The sequence below is a fragment of the Thalassophryne amazonica genome, chromosome 17 (assembly GCF_902500255.1).
Source record: "Thalassophryne amazonica chromosome 17, fThaAma1.1, whole genome shotgun sequence".
NCBI lineage: Eukaryota > Metazoa > Chordata > Actinopteri > Batrachoidiformes > Batrachoididae > Thalassophryne > Thalassophryne amazonica.
In genome coordinates this window covers 25,060,311-25,087,620 of record NC_047119.1, presented here as the reverse complement: position 1 = coordinate 25,087,620, position 27,310 = coordinate 25,060,311, and the positions used below count along the sequence as shown (strand labels likewise).

The window sequence follows — 27,310 nt, the reverse complement described above, 5'->3', positions numbered from 1 at the left end:
CTCTAACATGCACTGTCAACTGGCGGACCTTAAATGTTGACAAGTGTGTGCCTTTCCAAATCATGTCCAATCAACTCACTTTAACCCAGGTGGTCTCCAATTAAACTACAGAAACATCACAGGAATGATCAGTGGAAACAGAATGCACCTGAACTCAGTTTTGAGCTTCAAGGCAAAGACTGTGAATACTTATGTACATGTGATTTCTTAGTTTTTTCTTAAAAAAAAAAAAAAAAAATGTAAAAATCTAAAACAACAACAAAAAATCACCAACTTTTTCACATTGTCAGTATGGGGTATTGTGTAGAATTTTGAGGGAAAAATGAATTTCATCCATTTTGGAATGTAACATAACAAAATGTGGCAAAAGTGACGCACTGTGAGCATGGACAGAGGGGAATCCAACGTTCCAGGTCCAATTTAAATGAATCTGCATATTTAAATAGAAGGATGGAGAGGGAGGAGTTTGGAATGTCGGCATGTGCGCTCAATTCCATGTTCAGTGGGATGTACAAATGGAACACGCTTGGATCCATGCATTCGCACACTTTGATACATCTGGATATTTTTGTGCTTACGCCAGTTTCTGGGTTTTAGCGTATGCTATGTTTCAGAAGGAAATCCATGCAAGTCTTTGTACATGAGGCCCCTGGTGCTTCCTGTCTTACTGTATGGCTGTGAGACTTTGACCTAAGACAATGACTAGGTGTCTTTGGTACTGGGTCTCTTGGGTAATTCTGGAATTACTTTGTATTCCCACTGAGTTGAGAAGGGCAAGGGGATGTCCATGTTTCACCTGGTTGTAGCAGAAAGACTATTAATTTCACAAATTTCATAAAGCCTGCCTGCTTGGTTACCATGCAAGACCCAAGGAGGGTCTGCAGTATGGTGGACATACGGCACCAGCACATGCTCTCTAACCTGGCTAATGCACTTTTAAACAGTGTGCTATAGATAGTCAAGGTAGTGCTCAAAGTGTTTCTACATATTACAATATGAAATGTGTAGTATGTCTTGGAATACAGTAGACTCCAAAAAACATCATTCTGGAAGGTTCTAGAAGGTACAAGATTGTTACAGAAACAGTGACCAGTCTGGAAATGAGAAATTCTGAAAGGAATCAGGTGCATGCAGTAAAAGAATATGAAGCATGATAATATTGTAGAAAGGTCTGTAACATCATAAGTATATAAGGGGCACCTTTTGGTCAAAGTTGGTTGTGTATTCATTTTGTGGCTTTGAATATTCCCTTGTGGTACAAGATGTACTGCTTTTCTGGTGGAATTAATAGACTTTAAAGTTCTTATATTTAGAACAAAATTAATTTCTTTCACCTGGAGTCTCGTGATCCACAAACTAAAACAACTGTTCTCAGAAATGTGTGACATTAAGTAAAAACAGGTGTTCAAGGTTAAAAAAGCTTAACTCTCTTAATAACAATGATTCCTGCATTTGTTCCCTAAAAATGACTTGATTTGCATACAAACATGGACGAACACTCAAAAACTTCCATTTCCCACTGCTACTTCTTACAAAGCCAGTTAGCAGAGTTCTGTTTAATTCTTCCCCAATGCCGAAGGCTGTGGTTAACAAAATCCATTTTGCACATGTGCAGTTAGGTCACATGTTGGCAGTTATGCATTAGGAGGAGGTAAGGAGGCAAGATGAACAACCGTTTTTCCTTCTTCTCCCTTGCAGTCTGCTACAGGCAAGAATTGTCTATTTTCATTAGTACTCCAAGATGCTTGGCTAAGAATAGTGCCCCAATGTGGGATTTTTTCCTTGCATATGCAAGAGTAAGAGTAATGATTTGCATATCAAACTCTGCCCGACAGCACCTCTGATTAATTGCAAAAAGGAGACACGAGCACTGTGTATTCAGTCGTGCCACAGACAAGACTTTGCTTGTTGTTGACAAATGTCAACCTCAATGTGGGCATGGTTGAAAAATGTAATTGGATATGGGCAACTCTTATTCTTGGAGTGTGTGTGTGTGTGTGTGGGGGGGGGGGGGGGGGGGGGGGCAGGTGTGGAGTGAGGGGAGGAGGATTTTCATACATGTCATTAAGGCAGGTTTACCTTGCTGAAAAAAAAAATAGCAAGTAAAGCAAGACTGCCATGAAACACCAATAAATATGTGCTTTGTAGTGTTTATGTTGCACAATCATTTTCACAAAATTATAACACCCCCGTCCCGCCACTAATATATGTTAGTATTATGGATTGTGATGAAATGATGATGTGAAGTAGTGGAAATCCAGATGTCTTGAATAATTCAAATTAAACAAAAACATTGCTTTCCAATATTGGTCCTTGAGACCCAAAGTACTGGAAAAAAAAAATAATAATAATAATAATTTGTCCCTGAATTAATCAGAGGAGATCAGCTCACTGATTACCAGTTGATAAGCTGAACATACCAGACTGAGCTGATTAGTGCAGGGACAAATAGAAATTGTCCAGTACCTTCGGTCCTGAGGACCAAGATTGAGAAACCGATACAATACATACATTCAGTAATTTTGAAACATGCATTAAAATACGCACGTCAATCAGTTAAGACATGCTTTGATAACATATTGCAAGATGACCTCATTGCAGCAATATGCCTTTTCCATTGCAGCCCAATTTTTGTCGTCACTGATAAGGTAGCCCTAGATTAAAAATGAATTGGTTATTGTGGATATGTAATACCTGTCTGCACAACTGAAAAATGTAAAGTTTAAGAGAATTATTGCTTGGAAATAACAAAAAATTATTAAAATAAACAAAGTAAAAAAAATGGGGGCAGCATGGTGCCTTAGTGGTTAACACTGTTGCTTCACAGCAAGAAGATTCCAGGTTCACTTCCCACCTGGTCCTTTTTGTGTGGAGTTTACATGTTCTCCCCATGTTTAGGTGGATTCCCTCTGGGAGCTCCGGCTTCCTCCTACTGCCAAAGACATGCTGGCTAAGTGAAGTGGAAACTTTAAAATTGGCCATAGGTGTGAATGGGTTTGTCTATGTTGTATCTGGCCTTACAAACAGATTGGTGGCCTGTCTCTTGCCCAGTAACTGCTGGAATAGGCTCTAGCTACCCCCTGATCCTTAACAGGAGTAAGCGAGCTCAGAAAATCTATGAATGATAAAAGATGGGGTTGGGGAGGGGTGACGGAAGCAGGGAAATAGGGGCGTGTTCGGTTGGGAAGGTGAAAAGGGCTAAAATCTGAATTAAGAGACAGAAGAAAACCATTTTCTCCTCTGGGTCGGGGGTTGTGGGGGAATGCATTCAGTTCAGTGATGTAGAAAGAGGAAGGATTAATTTTAAAATTAAGAGGACATACAAGGGTTGGGTGGAGTTGGGAGGGGCAAGATTAGTGTTAGGGATGTTAGAAGAGATAAAGTTCTGTGTAGTCTCTGAGGCACACTGGTGCTTGTGCTTATGTCTTGATTCCATAGCCTGAAGCAGATGAGAGCCTATGATTCACCCCCGATAGGATGCCAGTCTAACATAGGTTAGTTCACCAGCCGAGGCTGTGAACCAATTATGGTTTGGTGGTCTGACACAATGCAGAAAAAGGGTACAAAGACATAGCATGACCAGGCATTGAACCCAGCTCTATATAATGGTTGCCAAACTCATATTCCACTGAACTACTTACAGTACCCTCCAAAAGTATTGGGCCCCTTGGTATTTCACACACAATTTTATATCATTATGCCATTGATGGCAAATACAAAAAATACCTCAGGATTTTCTTTTACTAAAACATCAAATCTAGGCTTGCATCTCATAAGTACCTTCAAGCAAATTGTAAGGGTATGACAGTACATGTATTTGTATTGAACTGTTTAGGTACAGGATGTTCAGTTCGGTACAGGGCTGTGCACGGATAAGTTAGTATTGTGTGTGTTTACATTCAGTGTTGCCAACTTGCCGACTTTGTCTCTAAATCTGGTGACTTTCCAAACACTCTTGATGACTTATTTTCTCAAAAGCGACTAGGGACAAATCTAGCTACTTTTCTTGGCGTTACTGGAGATTTTTCTGATGTTTGCCGACTGAAAGTGAAAGTCTCTGTTGTCACCGAGCAGCAACGGGTTGCCCCCTCCTCCGCTGACCACTGTAGCCTGTAAAGCGCTGAGCGGAGGGATATTTACAATCCTCCTCATTCAACTCGCTCAGCCTACTGACCTCATTTGCTGCGCTGTGATTAAATAATCCCCAGACTTTGAGAAGCCCTGGCCTTGAGAAGTTATTTTATTTTAATAAGTGATGGCTAATTTTAATGGCAGAATAAATAAACAAAGCAAGAATCAAGTTTATTTGTGGTTCTAAATATGTTTATGGTGGTTTTACTCACTTTTTTGCACCTCCCACAATGTTTTTGTTTTCAAAACTTTATTTAAAAAGATATATTAACAAACATTAAATTAACAGTTAATAGAAAAAGGTAGAAAATAAAATAAATTGTACAAAAGTAAAGGGATTCTTTAACATTAATTGTCTTAAAAATTCCTTATAGACTGCGGCAGTTTTGGACAAGTTTATTTTTCTGCCAAAAATATGAAGGTTGAATAAAATTGAAGAGGGCTTCATGCTGGAACCGTTGTGCTGCACTTTACTTGTGGAAAGGTTTTGTTCAAAGCTGTTTACTAGGAATTTATATATATATATATATATATATATATATATATATATATATATATATATCATACATTTGTTGTTTATTTGAGAACATTTTATTTAAGTTATTACCAGGCAGCACTTTGCAATTATTTTATTTTCCTGTTTGTATAATGTTTGTGTAATGTTAATCATTTAAAATAATTTGTTGATTTAAACAACAAGCAAATTTAGGTTTTGCATTTTGTTCCCATACTGTACTGAAAATGAACCGAACCGTGGCCTCAAAACCGAGGTACGTACCGAACTGTGATTTTTGTGTATCTTTACACCCCTAGCAAATTGTAGCTGAAATTTCAGGTCTGCTTTTTAAGAAAATCCTCCTCTATAGCACTTCATCACAGCCAGAGAAGCCTATAATTATGAGATGCCTATAATTTCTTCTGTGTTGTCTGGGTGTCTTGGTGGCTTTCCTCACTCTTCTGCTTGTTGCACAGTCACTCAGTTTTTGAGAACTGTCTACTCCACACAGATTTACCATAGAGTGCCAAACTGTTTGTATTTCTTCATAACTGATGTAAATGAAGTCCAAGACATATTCAGTGACATTTATACATTACTGTTTTCCAAGTTACTTTCTTTCCTACAGTCCTTGAACATAAATCAGACATGCCCTGCTCTTGTGATGTTCCAACTAATATCAAAAGGTAAATTTTCATATAGTTTTGTTAAATGCAGTTCTCAATTGTAATGTGTATGAGTGCATGCTGCAGAATGTAGCGAGGGACCCTTGCACTTCAGATACATCACAGACGCGCATTACAAGTAATGAGGTCAGCTCTTTTCTGCATTTGTGCATTTACTGAAGTTCAAACAATTAACAGGCAGATAAATCTGTCTGATGGCACATTCTGCTGGATGAACTAACCTTTGCACACATTCCAAGGTTCACTTTTGCATGTACTGCAGATTTATTTGCCTTTAAAAAGCAGGGTCAAATAGTGCATGCATTTAAAAAAGGGAAGGTTTTCAATGTTAGATTTATGTTTTTGAAGTATCAGACAAAAGAAGTCGAGTGTGCCACAAAATGATGTATGAACAGGAGCTGTGCAGAATTAGTTAATAAAAACAGCTTCTTAAAAAAGACAAAGACAGAACTAATACCTCACAAGGGCACGGGGAGCTGAGCAACCATTAAACTTGAACTTTATGGTCACCGAGTTGTTAATGCACTGTGGCTGTAATGCAGTCAGGGCTGCTGTTACCTTGGGATTCTGAAGAGACAGGAGCCATATCAATGTCATTTACACCCACTCTTTGCTTTTTTATGAGTGTCTGACAGGCCGGACATGGAGGTGGTCACTGACTGATTAATCCACAGTATTACAAATTATATCAATCTCTGTCAAACAAAAAGGAGGGGTGTGATTGTCCTTAACCAGGATATCACAATAGCTGATGAAAGGATTTTGATTACATTTTATGAAAGCCTTTATTCAATTAAAATAGAATGGCAGACATTCCATGCCTCCAATGAGGTCCAACAGTACTTCCTTTATCACAAGTCAGTTATTCCTTTGATCTCATCTTTGATCTTGAACGCTTATCACTGAATTTTGTCAAGGAGGTTGTACCTTGCTTTGATCTTCAAAAACATCATCTCTCTTGTATATACATAAACAATGATGCTTTATGCCGGGTGGATGATATATGACCTCAGCGCTCATAGTTTAACCAAGATCGACGTTATTAAGATCAAAGTACAGATCTTAAAAGATCATGGATCAATGGCAATATTGATGGTGAACAAAGGAGTCAGAATCACAAGAATTAGGATGAAAGATCAAAGCTTAAAGGCAAGATCTGCCTCTTGATCTGGATCTGCAATAGAAGTTAATCAACTCATCCTTCTCCCAAAGTCAAGTTCCTCACCAACATCCCACATACCATCTGCCTGATAACTGACTGACTGGATGGCTGGCTGGCTAAATAAACAGCATCAAATACATAATCTCCTTGTTTACTAAATCCATCCTTTTCCCGAGTCAATGCTGTGTGATCGAGAAACAACTCCGGGTCATCAAAACCCAGGCTGACAATATCATAAGTCTAAGCTGAAATAGGATAACACCCATCTTATATACGCATGCCAGTGTTGCAAAATCCTTGGATTGTTGTGTTTTAAAAAGTCAAAATGTACCTTTTATTTATTACATGCCTCTATCTTTAACTGAGCCTTGTAAAAGTTGCTGTTTTAATAAATGAGATGATAACTTAATGAATGCTCTAAGTGATAATTAAATGCTTTCCGGTAACCCTCTCATGTAGTGGCTTCATGGCAGTCATGCCCACAGCTATGGCTGACTGATCATAACATGCTGTAAGCTTAATTCATTTAATCACCTCTGAATTCTGTCGGAAATTTAAAGATGTTCTCCGGATACACACTACAGCACCACAAATGCAATGCTGTCTCTGATTTCACTCCTGCTGTATTTGCACCATAGACTATATATACTGGACAGAGCCTGCTGGATGTCATCCACTGGTTTTCTATAGAGACCTGGAAAAAACGAAGGACCACCTTCCATGTTGAGAGTCCCGCCCACACTGATTCGCCATGAACTCATTCATGCATAAAGGGGTGGAGCGTGGGTGGCTCTGTGTGTGATTAAAAAACCTGAACACACCCCACTTCCTGACTACAAAACTCAAGCTCACAGCTAGCCTGGGTAACGTTGGTGTGGACAGCAAACGTTACATGCCATGTATTTCCTCAGTAATCGTACATTAAGTGAATCTATCGACAGCTGCTAAAAGTGCTAACGCCGTTAGCATACATTAAATAAGACAAGCGTTTCACTCAGAGTCAAAACTGCAACAGGAACTTCTTAAATGACCTGTCTGGGTGTTTCACTGCACAACAAGCCAGATTATTCCAGGTGCTTGTAATAAAATGCTCCAAACAGACACAACAGCGAGTGACTCCTTTAAGGTTGGAGGAGGCATCGCTGGACCCAGCCACTGTCACTCAAAGCAACCACGGTCACAATTATACAAAATTTTACTAAAGCCTCAGTCCCACCGAATAATAAAGCCATGAATAATGAGCCACGTATGGATTTGTGAGAAATTTCAGTGATTATTTGAATGATGAGCCACGTATAAATCCATCACGTATCCGCTACGAAGAAGCGTCCACGTGCTTCTATGTACCTCGCATGTGCCAGGTATCATTTGAGCCCCGTCCAGCCTCAAATGGCTCATGTCGCCACATATGATCTACGTCAAGCCACATATGATCCATGTAGCGCCATGAAATGCAACATTGGTGGCACGTTTAGGTATGGGTTTGGTCCAAACCTCCACCCCTCCCACACTTGTCCCTTTAAAGTGTGGGTTTTCAATTCACAGCATCCATTCAAGATTTTGTCACATTTTTTTAAACTTAGGCCAAAAAAGCCACTCCTGCACAGTCCGGCCAGTGTGCCCATCTGTGCGTCAGGCAGCAGTTCTGCATGTTCATCCAGTGCAAGATGATGGAGGAAAAAGAACTACTATGGGAAGGTTTCTCTGTGACAACAACAACAAAAAAAGACACCACAATGAGGTGACCCCTTTAATTATATACACCTGCACCTGTGTGGATCACTTCCCCCCCAAAAACAAACAAAAACAAAACACAAACGAAAAAAAAAAGATCCAAAAACAAAACCCATCCATAACCAGACCATCTAGAACCAAACCACAAGTTCCTGGACAGTTGCATCTGCACTTTTTCTCTCTGGCTTTATTTCTTCCATGGCTTACAGTCATTTTGACACTGGTGACTCCAACTTTTAACTTTGTGTTCATCCGTTATTGTTTGCAAAATCACTCTTTTGCGTGCTTGGATTCTGCGTAAATGCCTGTCTTCATTGTGACACCAGTGATCCAACTTTTAACTTTGTGTTCCTCCGTTATTGTAAGCAAAATCACTCGTTTTTGTCCTGGCATTCAGCGTAAATGGTCGTGTTGAGTGTGAGTCAGCATGCCAGTGCACACACAGCGGAGCTCATCTGATCCATTATAACAAGATGTCAAATGTATCATAAACATACATTTACAGCTGCGAAGGAAGAAGGAATGAACATGCAACTATTTTACCAAGCTATTGTAATATAAACATTACAAATAATGACCTTTTAGGCTGTTCCAAATATGTTTTCCACCTCAGCGCATGAGAGAGAGGGAAGAAAAAAAGGTCCCGATGAAACAGTCCTCTGTGATTCCGGAAGCAATTAGAGGTGTCTTCAACTGCCAAACTCTGACAGAAAATGATTAATCCGTTACAAAATAATTATTTTCTATACAATGTCCAGCGCACAAAGCAGGTGGGATTGTCACAACGAAGTGCATGACAGGGCGGAGCCAAAATAGCCTGTCCAAAATAGATGCCAGCTGCTCGGATAATGGGCTTTTAACAGCTTCGTCCTCACAACAAACATGCCTCTAAAATCCTTGTTTGTCCTCGTAATACCCCGTACACAAACTGCCCCACGCTGTTGTTGCTAAATTTTGAACTTTTGAAATTAGCACCACACTCAGAGATGAGCCTTGTTAGCCAAATATTCTATCTCTAAGAGCCACTATTCCCCAACATTTTTTGAATACCTGGACTCGTACCAAAAAAACATGCTACGTGGCTCATCATTCATTGTTCATTATTCGGTGGGACCAGGGCTTAATTAAAATGTCTTCAACTAAGACGATAGAAAAAAAAAATGCTCTGTACAGTTGTCATGGGGGAGGAAACTATAGAGACCAAAATTGTTTTTTGTACCATGCTGTAAACATGTTTATTTCTGCTCTAAATTTGGACGTTTTAAAATGAGCTTCTATGAGAATGTACTCTGATTATGTAGCCAGACGTCCTCGTTGGAGTCAAAATACAAGCTTGAGTGTTGACACACATCCATGTATAATTACTGATCCACTGTATGGCACTGTCTTTTGTCCACAGGAAAACAGTATTGCTCCACCAGAAACCGGCTGCAGGTAGCTTAGCTTAGCTATCGGTTTAGCTCAGCTTGGCCAATAACAAATGCTGAAGCTGGTGTACGTCTGGTAGTCCTGTTAACAGTGGCCACTTGTCACATTCAGTATGATTCCCTGATCACAGAAGCGGCTTCCTCAGCGAGACTGGCTGGTGTCACGCACGTAGCGTCTCAGCTTAGTATGGCGTGATGTGACTCAAACCACAAACACGGCTGGTTCCACGGTTTTGGAAGAGGAAACACGCTTTGTCAGGAATTTTTGTTTGGTCACATGAAAGGAAAGGATAAACTCTGTAGTTACATCCATGCTTTGAAGACCATTCTCACGCTATGCTGGCCTTCACTTCTGCTGTTTGTCCAAAAAAAAAAAAAAAATCATCATTTACCTCCTCAAAATGTAATTGTTGGAAATCTGTCCACCTAATAAGCAACACTAGTCTTGTGACTACATCCTTGCAAAACACATTTTAACCATTTGAACATAGTCACCATCAAAGTCCACACCCCCCACCCCCCCCACCCCCACTGATTTCACACTGTAAAAAAATTCTGTTCCCCCCATTCATTTCAATAGAGGGTATGGAGGGGACTTAACCGTACATGATGTCATCAGAATCAGAATCAAATTTATTACTCAGTAGGCTCTCACATACAAGGAATTTGATCTGGTGTCATTGGTGCATAAATAGCAATAAAACAAAAGGAAAAAAAAACAAAAACAAAATAAAAACTTCTGTAAGAAGTAATTGGTGCATAAATAATAATAAAAGAAAAGGAAAAATACTTATGTAAGAAGTAAAGGAGTCAAATAGACAACTGGGCAAAACTATGTTTACTGTCAAATAAATATAGTGGATTGGGCTGTGCAAGCATGCAGATATACGGTACCTTTCAGTTTGTACTTTGTGGGAGTGGGGGGTTGGGCAGGGTACGTGGGGGGTGTCTGGCAGAAGTTAATGTTGTGTCTTGAGGTTTTATTCCTGATGGACCTCAGCCGTCTTCCAGAGTGGAGGGTGACAAAACGTTTGTGTCCTGGGTGAGAGGGATCGGCTGTTATCTTCCTTGCTCACCTCAGGACCTGTACACCTCCACCTCCAGGGATGGCAGACTGCAGTCGATAACTTTCTGCTGCATGGATGATATGCTGCAGTCTGCTCCTGTCCTTAGCAGTTTGCAGTAGTGTATCAGACGGTGAGGGAGGAGGAGATGATGGACTCGATGATGGCAGCGTAGAAGTTCATCATTGTTTTTGGCAAGTTGAACTTCCTTAGCTGCCGCAGAAAGTACATCCTCTGTTGTGTTCTCTTGGTAAGAGAGCTGATGTTCTTCTCCCACATAAGGTCCTGGGTGATGGTGATCCCCGAGTAATGGAAGGACTCTATAATGGTGACTGGATTGGCTGGGACTGGGTTCTTTATGAAGTCAACAACTATCTCCGCTGTCTTGAGGGCATTGAGCTCCAGATTGTTCTGTTTGCACCAGAACATGAGGTGATCAATCTCCCGTCTGTAGGCAGACCCATCCCCATCAGAGGTGAGACTGAGTCAAGTCTACATTCCTCACAGCTTGACGTTTCTGAGCATTTATCAGCAGCAGGTGAAATCAGGTAAATTTCCCATATTTATTACTTAATTTCTAAGGGCATGTGACACCAAAAATAAAATGCAATACATCAGTGTTTTGCAATTCTTTATTTATTTAGAATAGTCAGCCCATTTGACATTTACTAGTGATATTTACTTTAAGACTTTCCCCTCCTGGATGACAACTGACCAGATAAATTACATATTTCATGGTAATTTCTACACTGCAGTTGCCTGGGTGATTCTGTGATTTTCACATTCTGAGGTTCATAGTAGCAATAACCATCATATAGTTTTCCTGGTGAATATTTATGCCTTTTTGCGTAATTTCTAGAAGAATAAGATATTCAGTCAATGGACCTTGGGCAGATTTGTCAAAAATGTTTTCTCACAGGCATGCATGTGCATATTCATGTACCATGCATATTAAATCACAAAGGGAAAACAACCGTATCAGCTTCACTTCCAAAAAGATAAGGGTTAAGGAGCAAAGGAAACATCATTTTTAAAAAGGAAAACAAAAGAAGCTCCTTAAAAGGATGGTTTCTAATGGTAGATGGAGGATGTAATTTATTCTGTGGATCCGAGTGAGATAAGAAACAGACTTCTATGGACTATTATCATATTATCTCATATTGCTCAAATTTTGTACAGTAAGAATTTGTATTGCAAATGGGGCAGACCTGGTGGCAATCAGGTACAATAGTTTCAGAAAATACACTTTCAACAATGCTACAGCATCTGTAATGGATTTGCCCTTCACAAATTCTGCATGCAGTGAAGTTAAATGTGCAAAGTTACTGTTAATTGCTTATCTTCCTGGAGGTGAAAGCCAAAGTGTTAAAATAGAATGGCAACATTTGAAAATAAACATCACTTAGCCAACATCAGCTAAGGTTTTCCTAACATGTATAACTTATTTATCATACGTACATCAATGTTGAAGGAAAGTCATTTAGACATGGTGTGTGTGTGTGTGCCTAAAATAGTTTGTATCACGTGCGACAAAGCACAATGAACTACAGCAAGAATTAATGTGCTTGTTAAATCCTGGAGTTTATTTAAGAAGAAACAACAAATCTTAAATGAGCAGAAAGTAAAGCTACTGTGAACACAAAATTTCCACCAAACAGACGTTTTAGTAAAAATAAGTGAATAAATGCCCTTTTGGGTGTAAATGTTGGTCAGTCGCACCTTGTGGACCTGGCCAGTGGGCCAACAAAGCAATCCCTAGAGAAACACTCAAATGATTACTTTTCAGGCTATTATATTATTATTTCATAAAACAACAACAACAAAAAAACAAATCTAACATAGTTCCAAAGTGCAATCATAAGTTTTTGGATGAAAGCCATTAGCCTGTAAAAGCAGCATCCTTCTTCCGCTGACCTCCCTGTTTCTGTCATTCACAGCTGAGGGAAGCAGTTCAGTTATGGACGTGAAAGCAGAGGAAGAGAGGATTGGTGATCCAGACACAGCGACACAGTTACTAGTCAAATTCTGACAGCTTACCAGCATGACACTGAAGCAGAAATGAGGAGGTGCAGGAAACAGACATGGAAAAACTGTCTGCCTGTTGAAGTGTGTTTATGGAACACAGGTGTTGCAAGTTGTTAAACTTTGCACATTTATAGCATTTACATGTTAATGTGTCTTACCTCATGTTTTGACTGACAGGGGAAAAAACTGTCAAGGACATGACAGCTGCCTTTTTTCCATTTTCATGCAGACAAAGCTCTCAGGCAGTGGCATGCGATGTGATACAGTAGGCTTTAATTAGTCATCAACTGAATCAGTTCAGTTCACTAATATAGCTGCAAATTACATAAAGTGACACAGATTGAGGGCTAGACCTCACCAGCCACATGAGCAAACACACCTTGATGACTGGCAATCACAGAATGGCTGTAAAAGGGTTTGTTTTGGCAAACATGAAAAGTCATTGAGGGAAGATCAACTTTTTTTTTCCTCCAATACCCTCCACGCTTGGCAAACATACTGAGGTGGTATCTGGAATTACACAGTTGAGGTCAAATTGACCAAAGATCAATTATTAGGGAAAGGTAATATGTTTGTTGGCTGACTCCTCCCAGGTCTTATTGAGGATTTCTATGAAACTTATTTCGTCAATGAAGACCGACCCCAAAACTGCCCTTAAAGAATTAATTTTGCTAAAGATCAAGGAATTTTATTTTAAACTCAATTTGGACCATATTTGGCACACACACATAGATGGAATCCAGAATAGGGGAGCAGATAATGGAAAAATCCCACATTTGGTGGTACAATCACCAAATTTGGCATGGTGACTCTCACAATATTACTTAGTATAGCTAGTCAATTGGCCACTTGAAAATTCCAGATGGCTGCCATTTTCCAAGATGGTGGCAAAGGCCAATCGACCAGATTGGGTAAGTACTACCTTGGGAATAATCATGTCAAATTTGGTTCTTTTACCAGCACTTGCTTGATTTTGCTGTAAAATAGATGTTATTTGCTCCAGTAGAACTGCCCTGGCACAGTCAGCCAGAGATCCAATATTTGGGTGAAGGTCAGTGTCAGCGGGGTCAAATGTCAGACTGTCATAGCCCTGACTGGCTTCATGCTCAGTTGCCTATTACAGAGTGTAATGAAAGCATCTGTCTATGTTCATATGAGAAGCTATGACTTAAAATATGAAAACTTTTAAAATATGTTTTTTCAGATTGTTGTTTTTATTTTATTCCTCATTAAATATGTTACACAATGTTGTGCTACAATACGTCAGCACACCAACATGTTACAAACATGACTCAGTTGCAGTTAGTGAGGGCGTTCATGTTTGTTTGCACCCCAGAAGTTGCTAATAAATAATAATGTTATTTAAAACAATCCTCGGATACATGGAAAACTTTAATAAGGCAATTTAACAAAAATAAAATGGAAAAAAAACTGCAACCAGTTTTTTATAATATTATATGATAAATAAATGCTAATTTGCAATAATTCTTACAAGACAACCGTTGAAAAATTTATATATTTATACAAAACAATCATTACTGCCTGTTAAGACCTTTCCACTGCAACAAAAACTACCAGGTAATCCAAACTGGAAAAAAGACTTCAGCACATTCAACCCTTGGCTCCAGTATTAAAAAAGGATTGGCACAATAAAGCCAAGAACACTTTGTTGTCACAACTAACAAGTCAGTGATTTAATTCAGCACCTGGCAGGCACGACAGGGGACACAATTCAGGAACGTGAATAAATGCAAAAGCGTGTGTAAAAGGATGCAGCACGCAATAACATCTGCTCATAGTTCAGAATTTTGAAATACTATTTGAGGAGCACAATGGGGTATATAGATGAAAAGAAAATGAAAAAAGGAAAAGAAGACCTGCACAGCAAATTGTAAAAGACTGCATATTTCAGTGACAACAATATGCTGTACAATTAGGTCAGTACACCAGCACATTTATACAGTTAGTGTTTCAAAATCACACATCCTGTGTAGGTTGTTAAAGGTTTTAATGTAGCCTTTATTCTGCTGCCAATTTTCAATTAAAAAACAAAACAAAACTGAAAACTGCATTAGAAAAGTGGAGAACTGTGATCATACTAACACATTAATGGGTCTCACTCTGCCATAATAGTTGCTTGCATGTATTATATGTATATCAGTGGTAGTAAAGCTTTTGTGCTGAAACACCAGAATTAACAAACTGGTCAACCTCTGTAAATGTAACTGGCAAACGTGCTGCATCAATAATGAGTTTCATATTGGTTCTATAAAAGACAAAACGAGATGGTGGCTTAGTGGTTGGCACTGTTGCCTCACAGCAAGAAGATCATGGGATCGATTCCCACCTGTGGTCTTTCTGTGTGGAGTTTGCATGTTCTCCCCATGCTTGCGTGGGTTCCCTCCCTCGTCCAAAGACATGCACGTTAGATGGACGGGAAACTTTAAATTGTCCGTAGGTGTGCGTGCGGATGTGAATGTGTTTGTTTGTCTCTATGTGGCCTGCAATGTTTTGTGTTTTGCTTTCACTTCCATTGTGGCTTCATTTTTCAGCAACACAGACTATTCTTGGTGCCAACCCCCAAATGAAGGGGTTGCTGATCTGCCTCCATCTCCACACAAGAGAAACTGGAAATACCCAGCTCATGTGTACTGGACTGGACTGGAGTAGTGTATTGACTCAAAAAGGAAATGACAAAGTGGACAAGCCAAAAGATTAAAAAAGGAACATGCTATAATGGCTTCCTGTTTGGTGCCACGTTCCAAAATGTAATCTGCCACATCTGGACATTACAGATAACCTTCCATGTTGAAAGAGGAAGTCTGAACATTTGAAAAATGATGGAAACCCAGGTGTTTTCTATCTCCTGTCAAACTGCAAAACACTGACAACATGGTGTGACCATGACTGCAGGAAACTCAATGCACAGAGGGCAGCGAAGCAGAACTTTTGATCCCTAAGCATTTCAAGTCTTAACATTTAACTGGTTCCCATTCTTGTTGACACATCAATAAAGGATCCTGAAAGAAAGTGTGTGGCCTTGAAAAACAACTAATGTGTCGTGTGGGTGCTACACTGTTTTGTAGAGGATAGTGAAGAACACCTTCGGGTTTTTTGCCGGATGAATGTGTTTCCCCTGAGGAGATACAACACATTCGGGTGCACTAGTCTAAAGCTCACAACCAATGAATAAAAAGGGAAATAAACACAGAATACTACAAGAGAGGGAGTTGTACTATTAAAGTGAGCTTGCTGACTTCCTCAAAACAGAATTACAATCACTGGCAATCTCACGGTGCATTATAGATATTTTTATTTTTTTTGCAAACAAACTCAAATGCACATGTGCCACCTATATGTTTGGAATCTCAGCATGTATTGAGCCGAGCATCTGGGACATTAATACATTATGCATCAGCCCGCAACATGCCCTTGACCGGGGGTTGACATAAATTTCACATACATTACAGATGTAATCCATTCTAATGAGCTTACACTTTATCTAGCTGAGCAAGAAAGACAAAAGAGAGTTACGGCACTCAGTGGAAGATAAGAATCACCGTGCAACACTCTCGTATTGCGCCCAGTATAGATTTAAATTTAGCAAAAACAGGCAGAAAAACTGCACGAGTTGATGGAGTACATGGTGTAATAATAACTACACAGATATGAAACATAAGATTATGGTACTTCTTATATTAATCCCATTTAAATCTACTGACACAGATATTGTATGCTTTTATTATTCCACGAAAAAAGTAAATCTGATATTAATGTGTCCATTTTCGCACTTGACCCCACAGCATCCATGGTGTTCCTCTTGTATATTTATAAAATGTGCAAATTCTAGTGGGTTTTGTGCTTGGCTTGACACATTTTGAACAAATGTGCAATTTAAACTTGGGGTGTTAATAACTATTATATTAGAGGTGTGGAACATTTATTGACAACAGAAAAGGTTATTTTGAAGCTGTTTTTAGACAGCAGAAGTAGGGGTGGCAGCCTTGAAAGAAACTAAAAAAACAAGCTCATTTCAAGTGACGCGTAACTGCAAAAGCACACATGTTGAGAAAGTGAGAAAGAGATTAAAAAAGTTCCCATTTCAGCTATATTCCTTCAAAATCCTAGTCTGCAGAGTTGTGCAGACTAGTCCTACATAGGCCCTGAGGCCCACTGGTACCGATGCTTGTCTCGAGATTCCGTAGTGTGAAACAGATGAGAGACTACAACTCCCCCTGGAGGGAACACCAGCCCAGTACAGGTTACTTCCCCTTGCCAAAGCCGGTTCCCATTTCCAGCTGGATGGACTTAGACAATGCAGATTAGGTGTCTTGTCCAAGGACACAGACATGTAGCATGAGCAGGATTTTAACCCAGGTCTTGTGTAGACTAATGACCATGTTATTTCGGTTTTACAACCGAAATAACATGGTCATCAGTCTGCACTCTCTCACTGACAACCACACCTCCTCCTAATCCATCATCAAGCATCCAGCATCCACTATCCATCCATCAGGTGACAGACATGTCTATGGGATATTACATATGCAAAACAAAGATGTCTTTTGAATAAACCTGGTGCAATAAATTTGCAAGGTACACCATTATCCCTGACTATTCTGTCACCTTTCAGCAATCCAAACACTCAGTTGGAAGAAGTCCATAGCTGCTTAATACACAAAACACGCAACCGCCGCCAACAACAAAGAAGAATACAACAGAGCAAATATTTCAGATTCTCACCCCCACTGTCTGTACACATTGCATCTTACAGCATTAGTCCTACTTTTTAAAAATAATTTCTTTCAGAATGTGTCTACACTATACATGGAGAGGAGTTTAAATGCCTCAAGCTTGCAATTAAAACAATTATATACATAGAAAAAATAAAAATAAAAATCTAGAACCCATATTTGAAACTGGAAGATCCTCAAAACTGACTCACTTTTCCCTATCACAATAAAAGATGGAATTTCTCTTTATCAGAGTTGAAAATCAATACTTTAATGACATAGTTCCCTGGTTTACAATGGAAATATAACCATACGGCAAAAATAAATGAAAATAAGAATTCCTAGTGTGTACACAGAGACTACTAACCTGTGTCCTGGTCACAATTCTGTTCACAGGGCTCAGTGGTCCTCTGGCCACAGTAGTCTTGGACCCACTGTGTGGATGAGTTGGTTTGATAGTACAGGGTTAGCTTGGCTGGGTTTAGCCAATTTGAAACATCCAGGAAGCTGCCCATGCTCACCACAAAACTACTTCCTAAGAGGAAAAAAGTAGAGAGGGAAAAAAGCACAAGACAGAATTATTTAGGTAGGACCCCCCCCCCCCCCCCCCACCCAACCACCCCTGAAAAAAATGAGGACAGCTTGATTGTTCTGTATTTCGTTTTTTAGAGCTCTATTCCAGGACTATTACTAAATCAATTGTAAGGAGCAAATTCTTTTGTTTTTCACTGTAATTTTAATTCCCAGCTTGACCTGACTGAATTGAAATTAGAAAATTAAGAGCTATAATGTGTGTACTGATAGGATTTCCTGGGTAAGTGCAATAAAGGTGCTAAAAGTGTTTCAAGAGTCAATCAGTAAACGCTATGGTACTTACCTTTCTACCTTACAGCTCCCAGACCAATCGTTAACTGCGATCACGGCACAAGATTATCCTTAATTGATGCCACTGACTTTTCGTTTCAAAGGGGACTATGTGGAGATTGTTTTTTAGCTCTCTGATGAGGACAAAGACTCTTATACCATTTATGTTTTTTGTGTGTGTGACTGAAATTTGCAGAGTAGTGGAAGAATAATTAGCAAAAAAAAAAAACAAACTTAATTTCCAGTAGTACTTCACACCAAGGTTAGGAAGCAGATAAAGCTGCAACAAGCAACGATATTCATTACAGATTAATCTGTCAAATATACACAGCACTGAGCACTGTTTCAGGCACACTCAAAGTGCTGGAAACTTAACAAAAATGTAGAGTGTGTACACTCTTCAATTTTAAAAGTATTTATAATCAATTTTATTTATTAAAACTGCATAAAATCTTTAACAACTATAATATATCAATATAATATATTCACAACAATTCTAATAACTGTATGGTTGTCAAACTTGAATGCCCGCCAGTGACACAAGGTAACGACCAGATGTGTTTGGTATAAGGTCTCTTAAGAGGATCCTTTCATGCTGCCAGAAAGAATTTGTGTTAAATGAACGGTTACTTTCGAAGATCCAGCTGAAGCACATCACTTGCATTGTGAAGGAACATCACCTACAGTATTCTGTCCATATGACATGGCGCACTGGGCGAAGATGCTCAGCGTTGACGACCCCAGCAGCTGGAAAAGGCCAAAGGCACGGCCAGGTTCGGTTTGTCTATCTGGCTGTGGCAGGTAGATGATTGGCGACTGGTTTACCCTGGATTGACTAAGTGAAACGATGAATTACTTGGAGGACAATCAGATGAGGAGACTCACTTGTGTGGCGAGGGTGTATCAGCTACAACATCATTGCTATGTGGCAAATTTATATTGATATGATTCAGAACACAGGTGCTTGAGTGTTGAGGACCTCAGTACCTGGGAAAGACCAATGGAATGACCACGCTTCATCAAGCTGCAACAGATACATGGTTTCTGTTGAGAAGTGTAGATGGAGCACTTGTCTGTCTGGGTGGTTGCCAGTTAAGGATCAAAGGTGGTTCTGTGGTGCGGTGGATGTAGCGCCACGCAGTACCAGCACATCCCCCCCAGAGTACACTCGTCTCAAGCAGATTTAAAAGTTACATAAACAGATGCTGTACTGAGGAGTAATGAAATCCTTGTTAAGTATGTTGTTAATCTTGTGGGGGGGGGGGGTCTAGGATTCATTACCCACCATGATGCTAAAAAGCCTAAATAAACATGGATTTTCTATTTTATAAATCTGGATCCTTAAAAGCTGCTTCTGGGCCAGGCCTCCCACAGCTGAGCCTAACAAGACTGCAGTTTATACAACAGAACTGCCACCAGCTCTCATTTCCAGAGAAAGTGAGGAAAAAAAAAAAAGAAGAAGAAATGTAATAGCCTCAGCTCACACAGACAGGAGGCAACTGTTAGATTATGGGCTGCTTTCTCAAAGACCTGTAAAGAAACCCCTCCTGAGCAGTATAAGCATTGCTGAGTGGTGGTAGTTTTGCTGTGCATATAACAGATTGATGGCAGTGGACTCAGGAAAAAAGTACTTTTGCAATGCACAGCGTATGTGACACTGGAAGCAGGAAGACTCATCATCACCTTGTGACATCCCTACAGGGATGATTTCAGAAAGTCTGCACTTTTGGTGGTTACGATTCTTTTGAAAATGAACAAATAAAATATTTAATGCATGTTGTGGTGATCTGAAAATAGAGGTAGCTTCTCTTTTTTTCTAAGTACCTGACATTTATATGAACTTCTTGATTCCAGGCATATTTGCAGAGGCATCTGATACGTCCTCGCTCGTTTGCCTCGGTACTTTCTGCTCAGAACCATCTCCTCTCGTCGTTTTCAGACATTGTCATGCCTCATCTGTTCTCCACCCCGTTGAGTTGTCAGCTCACGCACACGCCTGACCTCATCACCGGCCCACTCGGCTGCGTGCACGCAGTGTGAATATGGAGACGAGCTCACGCGGGTATCATCCTTGTAGACGCAGCATTCGGCTCCCCCAGTTCCAAACCTAGTCTGTCTAGATCTCGTTTTTGTTTGTTGGATTGTTTGTTTGTTGAGCTGTATGCCTGTCAGACTACTGGGTTAAGCCTCCTTTTATCTACTTCGTGCATCTGCTTCTGAGTCACATCACAGCTCAGGAGACTTGGAGAGTTTTCACTTCATTTTCTCCCACGTCTGTGCAGGGTCGATGTGTCAGCTCGACCCTTGTGTACACAGTCCAGTACTGAACCTCCTCCCCAATCGGCCTCTTTTCCTTCAAGTCTTCTTTTACTTTATGCATCCCCCTCCACTTTTACCTTACACTCTTCCTCTTCCATTCTCACCACTTTTTTGCTGACACATTCATCATTTCTCATCTCATTTAAAGCATTTCAACCCACTGTCCTGTATTTTCATCTATGTCTTCTTATACCTGTGTGCACTAGCACATGCTGGGCTGTTGTGTTCAGTCCTTTGTGACCATCCGTGTGTGGAAAAATAAGACCTAGTTCAAAAATAATGAAGCCAAAGTGTGACATAACCATCAAATTTAAAAGTGGTCTTTTTTGTGAAATGTTATCATTTTAGGTATGGTTATATATCAGAGTTTCAATTATTTCTATTGGTCTCGGTTCAGTCATTGCTAGAAATTATCAGTGCATATATACTAGTGTAACAGCTGCGACAACAGTTGGAGGTATCTTCTTTAGTCTGCAGAAGCCTGAAACAAAGAAATTCTGTCCATTAGTTCCTGGTATTATTAAACAAGTAATATAATTATTCTGTTGAACAGAGGTGGGAGATATAGCTAAGGTTTTGACACAAATAAATCAAGGACTTATTCTCAGCATTACGCTTGCGACAGTTTTACCTTGCTTTAGAAACATGATGTTTTTTTCTAGGAAATTATATTTCTACCTTTACAAAAATGTATTACTGTGTGTTAGTATGAAGCACAAACAACTGACAAAATACAAGGTTATTTCTTTAACATTCAACTTTAAATGATAATGCTAAATATCAAGGTCACAAAATTCATGAAAAAAAGTGCTATTTTTGTGTTAAATTTCGTGCATATCTCTGGAACCGTGCAGAATTTTTCCATGAAATTTTCAGTACCTGTCAAAGAGGACTATAGGCAACTCACAGATACATCTGGATGGTGCGAAATAAAATAATGGCTTGTTCATGAGAAATGCAATGCAAATCAGCAGTTAGGCTTCAATATTTTTGAACATGGCCATAACTTATCTCAAAGAGTTTAGAACGAATTTAAATGAATGAGTTTCTTTGTATCAAAGTTAAGTCCACATGACAGGGTCAAAATTTGGGCCCATTACTTACATACAGCACAGGGTATATTTAGAATTGGAGACTGATGCAGCGGGGGGGATAAGGGTGTTTGAGACAGAGGAGGAGTTGTTGTAGGAATGAGGCACTTCATTGCTTCACCTCAGGGTGCTTTGGTGTACAGGTCCCACTGACTCACAGAAGTAGTAATGTAAGGGATCATAGTTGATCTCTTACACTGTACAGACCGCCCTCCGTGGTTCAACATGCAAATGATCTGCAGTTTAATTGTAAAGTTTACATAATAGTGTGAAATACAGATTTATTGCCATGGTGATTTGTTTTTACAGTAATAACTGCATAAATCTCATTGCAGAGTTGGAATGAAATTAAAGAAATTGTGAAGTGGAAAAAAACAAACAGTTAAGACAGTATGTTAAAAGCAGACGGCCTCTGCAGCATTGTGCTCTTTCCAATGGTGCAGGCTCAACACAGGTTGGGGTCCAAGCAAATAAATACTGACACAGCAATATCAGGACTTAAGGACAGAATGTGCGCACTGATGACTGAGAACATTCACATCAGTGAGAGTTTCTCATGATGTTCCAGTCCTCAGTTGAGGACTGGTAGTCCACTGAGCTTTTTTTTGGGGGGGGGGATTTTTAAATTTTGTTGATTGAAGCGCCTGTTTGCAAGGACTAATACATTTATCCTGAAAGTGCTATGTAGGTAAAGTTATTATTACTATTAGACTCTAAAGCTGGGCTTACACTGTGCCGATTTTTCACTCATGCGAGAATTTTTTTGGATCGCGCTGAGTTTCAGCTTAATTGTGCATCCTGCATTGTGTAGTATACATGGAGTAACGAGCTGCGTTTAACCTCTCACGACCGCCTCCTGATCGGCAGTCGTATGGTCGGATGAAAATCAAACCTGTTTGATATTCTAGTTGGCCCTCATAAGGGTTAGGCGCTGTACGAGCTGATTTACCACAACCTCTCACACTGTGCATGAGCAACACAGGCGAAAGCATCAACAGTGATCAACTCTTTGGGAGAGCAGTTTCTTTTTCCCCATTCTTCTTCAACTCATTTAAAGTCTTGTATTTATTTATTTATGTTTTTGTTAAAACTTTGATGTCTCCCATCAATAGTTTTTGTAAAAATAAGAAATGTAAATAAAGTTTGAAAAAAAAATAAAAAATGCTTCTGTTTACATTTTGCTTCCGGAAACACAAGTCCGACGTGTGGTTTTTGAACGTACAATGCGAGTAGTCCGATTGCATCAGAGCATCGGGCCATATAGTGTGAGAACATAAATCCTGCGCTTTGAACTTTTACACCCTCGTACAGTGTCTGTCCACCTTAAACAGACAATGTAAATCGTTATTCTTTTGAAAAAGAATTTGAAATTAGAAACTTTGTGTTGTGTGGGCCGCTGAAGAGGGCTTGGCGGCTTCGGTGTTCTTCAGGCCGTTGGTGGTAGAAGCGGTGTGGGCCCCGGCTCTTCGTTCATCCGAGGTCTCCTATCTTCAAGCCTGCCCGCAGTCCTCCTGTGTATGATTGGCATCATTATTCTTGTTTATATTCCGTTGTGTTCTTTCGCAACATTAAATTGTTACTCCTTTTCTTATCCATTGTCCGTTCATTTGCGCCCCCTGTTGTGGGTCCGTGTTACGACACCTGCCCAACACTTTGTTTAATTTCTTTATTTTTAACCCCTTAACGCCTATTGTCGCATATATGCTACAATATTTGACTCAAATATGCAACATAACAAACTGACCAGTATGCCTGTTGTCGCAAATTTGCAACATACCATTATTATTATTATAACATTATAACATAAAGTCATTACCAAAATACCAAAATTACTATTTATTTTTAATGCAAAAGTGAAATTAATAATCTCAACATTATTTACCATCTACTTAAAGGCAAAAACACACACAAAACATTTTTTTATATACAGCTATATAAATTCAGGCGTTAAGGGGTTAAATTACTTTCTATAATCTTGACAAGGTCCACTTTGTGTTCACTAGTTCTGTTCATACTGCAATTACGTATAAGAATTCAGTATTTTAATTTAAAATATCATTTTAATAGGTTACACTTTATTTTTATTCAGGACCACGCCCAAAAATTCCTTGTTTTTCTTGTTCTTGAAGTTGTTGTGAAAGTGTTGGAACACAGACCCACAACAGGGGGCGCAAATGAACGGACAATGGAGGAAGTCAAATAGCACTTTTACTGTTGTGAAATAAGCACAACAAGCACGACAGATTACAATAGAAAATAATAAAGTCAATTCACAAAGGTGTCATGTGGGCAGGCTCGAAGATAGAAGACGTCTGTCCAAAGCAGAACCGGAACCACACGATTTCCTCCGCCACCGAACCCCGGGAATACTGGAGCCGCCAAGTCCCGAACTCCCAGGTGGCCACTGCCTCCGCTTGTCGGATCTGGTACGCTAGGCGAGGAACAAAAACAGTTAGATGTGGGTACGTTTGCACCCAGCAACACAGATGGTGAAAAAAACCACCTCCACCTCTTGTCAGGAAAATGTGAGTACTTATCAAAAAGGGTTCAATACAGTCTCCAGCTGCAAGTACTCACCAACCACAAGCAACAAAGTCACTGTCTGAAAGACAACACAACGGCTGAGTTCGTTACCTCCTCGGTAGAACGATATCTCGGCAAAGAGGTGGAGATGACGTCTTGCTGATATACCGATGCAGATCAGATGAGTGGTGACAGCTATCATAGGTGATGAGTGTCAGCTGTCACCCCGGCTGCTCCTGTGAGGCGGCAGCGCCCTCTGGTGCCTGGAGCCCGCACTCCAGGCAGGGTGCCCTCTGGTGGTGGTGGGCCAGCAGTACCTCCTCTTCAGCGGCCCACACAACAGAAGTTCTTTTTTAAAATGGAAAGCACAGTTTTATTCGCCCCCTCTTTTTTTTAGCTCATCAAAATAAATAAATTAATACAAAATAAATCATTAGATCTGTAACTAAAAGCTATGACTCGACATAAACTGTGGGTTTTGTGATCCACTACATCTTTAGCCAGAACACCTCTCACTTGGGTCCATAGCTAAATAGCAATATTCCAGTTTCAAAGGTACAAGGAAATGACAGATCAAAATCTGATTGGTTTAATTCATGTTATGAATGAAAGATGCCCATAATTAATTAAGCGGCCAAAATAAACTGCTTTGCATTATGCATCTTACTCTTCACTCAGATTACGAGTATATGCATGTGAGCTACACTAAATGCACTTATGATGTACTCTTTAGACTGTGCACAATAGGCCTTTAAGCTGTGGCCCCAAGTGTCATTTCTGATGGCTACTTCATATTTTAAAGGTGTTAATCTTATACACAGCTACAGAATGTACTGTAGACCTTGAAGCATTCTGCACTGTTCCATTCCTGATGCGTATCCTTGTGCACGACAATTGATGATGTGTGGGCGGACTAGAAATGAGGCCCAGCGGCAGGATTACCTGATCGACTGATATGCGAGTGCACAGCTTTCAGAGATATGGCAATCATTAGTTAAATTGCCTGAGCTCTTCGCTCCCTTTACTTCACTTAACTCCTTCCACAGTTTCTATTTTGGCCCATCTTGTGGGGAGGATAATACCATGGTGTCATTCCAAAAAAAAAACAAAACTTGCAATTGTCTCGTACACAACACAGCATCCAAAAGTGAGATGAATTCTGCCATTTTGTCAAAAGCATTTTAAATCAGGAAAATTTAATGATGCCAAAATACTCAGTGAACAAAATTAAACTTCCAAATCTTAAATATGCATTGTGCACATTAAAAGCTTTCAATAAAATTGATGTGCTGTCAGCCTTAAGCGTTCTACCATGCTGCAAATCATGCATTTCCATGTAGACCTTTACTATGGCTGGACTTTATTTTACTGAAATTTGCTCCTACACGTTTGGTATTAAACCAAAGCTGTCAGTGCAGAGACATGATGTTCCTGAAAAACCTAAAATTTAGACAGTTAATCCTGAAAATGTACTGGAGGTCATAATAAATTCACACTGAGACATCATGTATGCATCTCCAAGAATTCCAGGTTCCTACAAAATGAGACAAAATACAGAAATTATTTTAAAATTATTCAATATCAGTGTGTACTAGTGGTTGTAACTAACACTGAGTTTGTAATTGATTATTCTTTTCCTTTTTTGATTTATCAATTAATTATTTTTTAAATTAATCTTATAGTTATTTTCTGATCAGTCAATTAATCATTTTGTTAACTTACCAGTTCATCAGAACTGTAAATTCTACCAATAATATTCAACATTGCATGCAAATATTATTTCAGAAGTATTTCTTATTAAATCACTAACTAAATAAATAAAAAATCACAACAAGGACAAGTTCAAAAACTGAAAATGTATCTATGGGGAGGGGGATTATGGAAATTTTCTTGCAGATGCCTCTAACTGAGATAAAAAAGACAGAATTAAAACCATGCCACATTTATGAGGCTGCAGCTAAAGAGTACTCTCATTATTGAGCTATAAAACATCAGAAAGTGGTAGGAAATGTAGATCAGTATGTCTCAAAGCCCAGATAATGTACTCAGATGTTTTGTTTTTGGTCACAACCAAATACCTGTTTAGGTGTACTGTTGAGATGAGTAAATAACTTGTGTAAAAAAAAAAAAAAAAAAAGAAGCAGAAAGCAGATAACTTGGACTCAAAATGATTAACTGAAAATAGCTACAGAATCATTTAGTACTGATTAATCAATTAATCTCTGTCCGTTCTTGGATAGACACGGTCAACCCAGCAGAATTCCACTTGAAGGAAAGCCGTATCTGACTACAGTTCGATAAAGTTCCCCAGAGAAACAGAATAAGTTGAACAATCAGCTGTGATAAATGAAACAAATATTACATTTGAAACCCAACATTAAATTGCATCTTCATGATGTATTGTAGAGCTATACAATTACTACCTTCAGTTTTCTACAATACGATCTCATTTTCTTTTCAACACATTAGATTTCTTGTAGTTGCTGAACTTTGAAAATCCTCATTAAAAATCATCATGTTAAGCAACAGGTTCCCCCCCCCCCCCCCCCCAGTGACTGATCTTTTATTCATTTTCTATTCAGGTTTCAGACCCACATACGTCAATGTGAAGGCAAAAAGAAACACAATGTGCACGTAAAGAAAAAGCTAAAAGTCCTTTCCTCGTGGTGTTAGTAACGTGCCTATGTGGAATGAATATTTTGCACTTACCGTCTGCGACAAAGTGCTCTGGCACATGGAGAGTAACCTTGACAGAGAGGGGGCAGGAATCCTGCGTGGCATAGACAATGGCAATGACACATGTGCTGATGGTGATAAGCGTCAGGGTGACTTATTCAGAGGACTGTGTGGGTGACCTAGAGGTAGAGGAAGACACAATGAAGAGGTGAACAGTTGGGGTCTTGTTTTGACTTGATGTAATCAAAGTTGAAGGATGATTTATTTTGTACATCCTCGATAAAAAAAGGACAAGTTGCGCTCTTTTCTAAAGGGACCACAATATAAACAATAGAATAATGAAATTATTTTCCCCCTTTCTGCATTGTTTTGAGGAAGA

General features: G+C 39.5%; 1 protein-coding gene across 1 annotated transcript in view; it reads right to left on the bottom strand.

Moving 5' to 3' along the window:
- The window catches only part of LOC117530103 (astrotactin-2), a 362,187-nt gene extending 335,106 nt beyond the window's left edge, over window positions 1–27,081 (bottom strand). Inside the window, exons 1-2 of the mRNA XM_034193043.1 lie at window positions 26,965–27,081; window positions 17,826–17,993 (exon numbers count right to left, since the gene is read on the bottom strand). Of these exons, the coding sequence (XP_034048934.1) occupies window positions 17,826–17,973 (148 nt within the window). The 5' untranslated portion in view covers window positions 17,974–17,993; window positions 26,965–27,081. The remainder of the gene's footprint in view (window positions 1–17,825; window positions 17,994–26,964) is intronic.
- Between the last annotated feature and the right edge of the window lie 229 nt (window positions 27,082–27,310).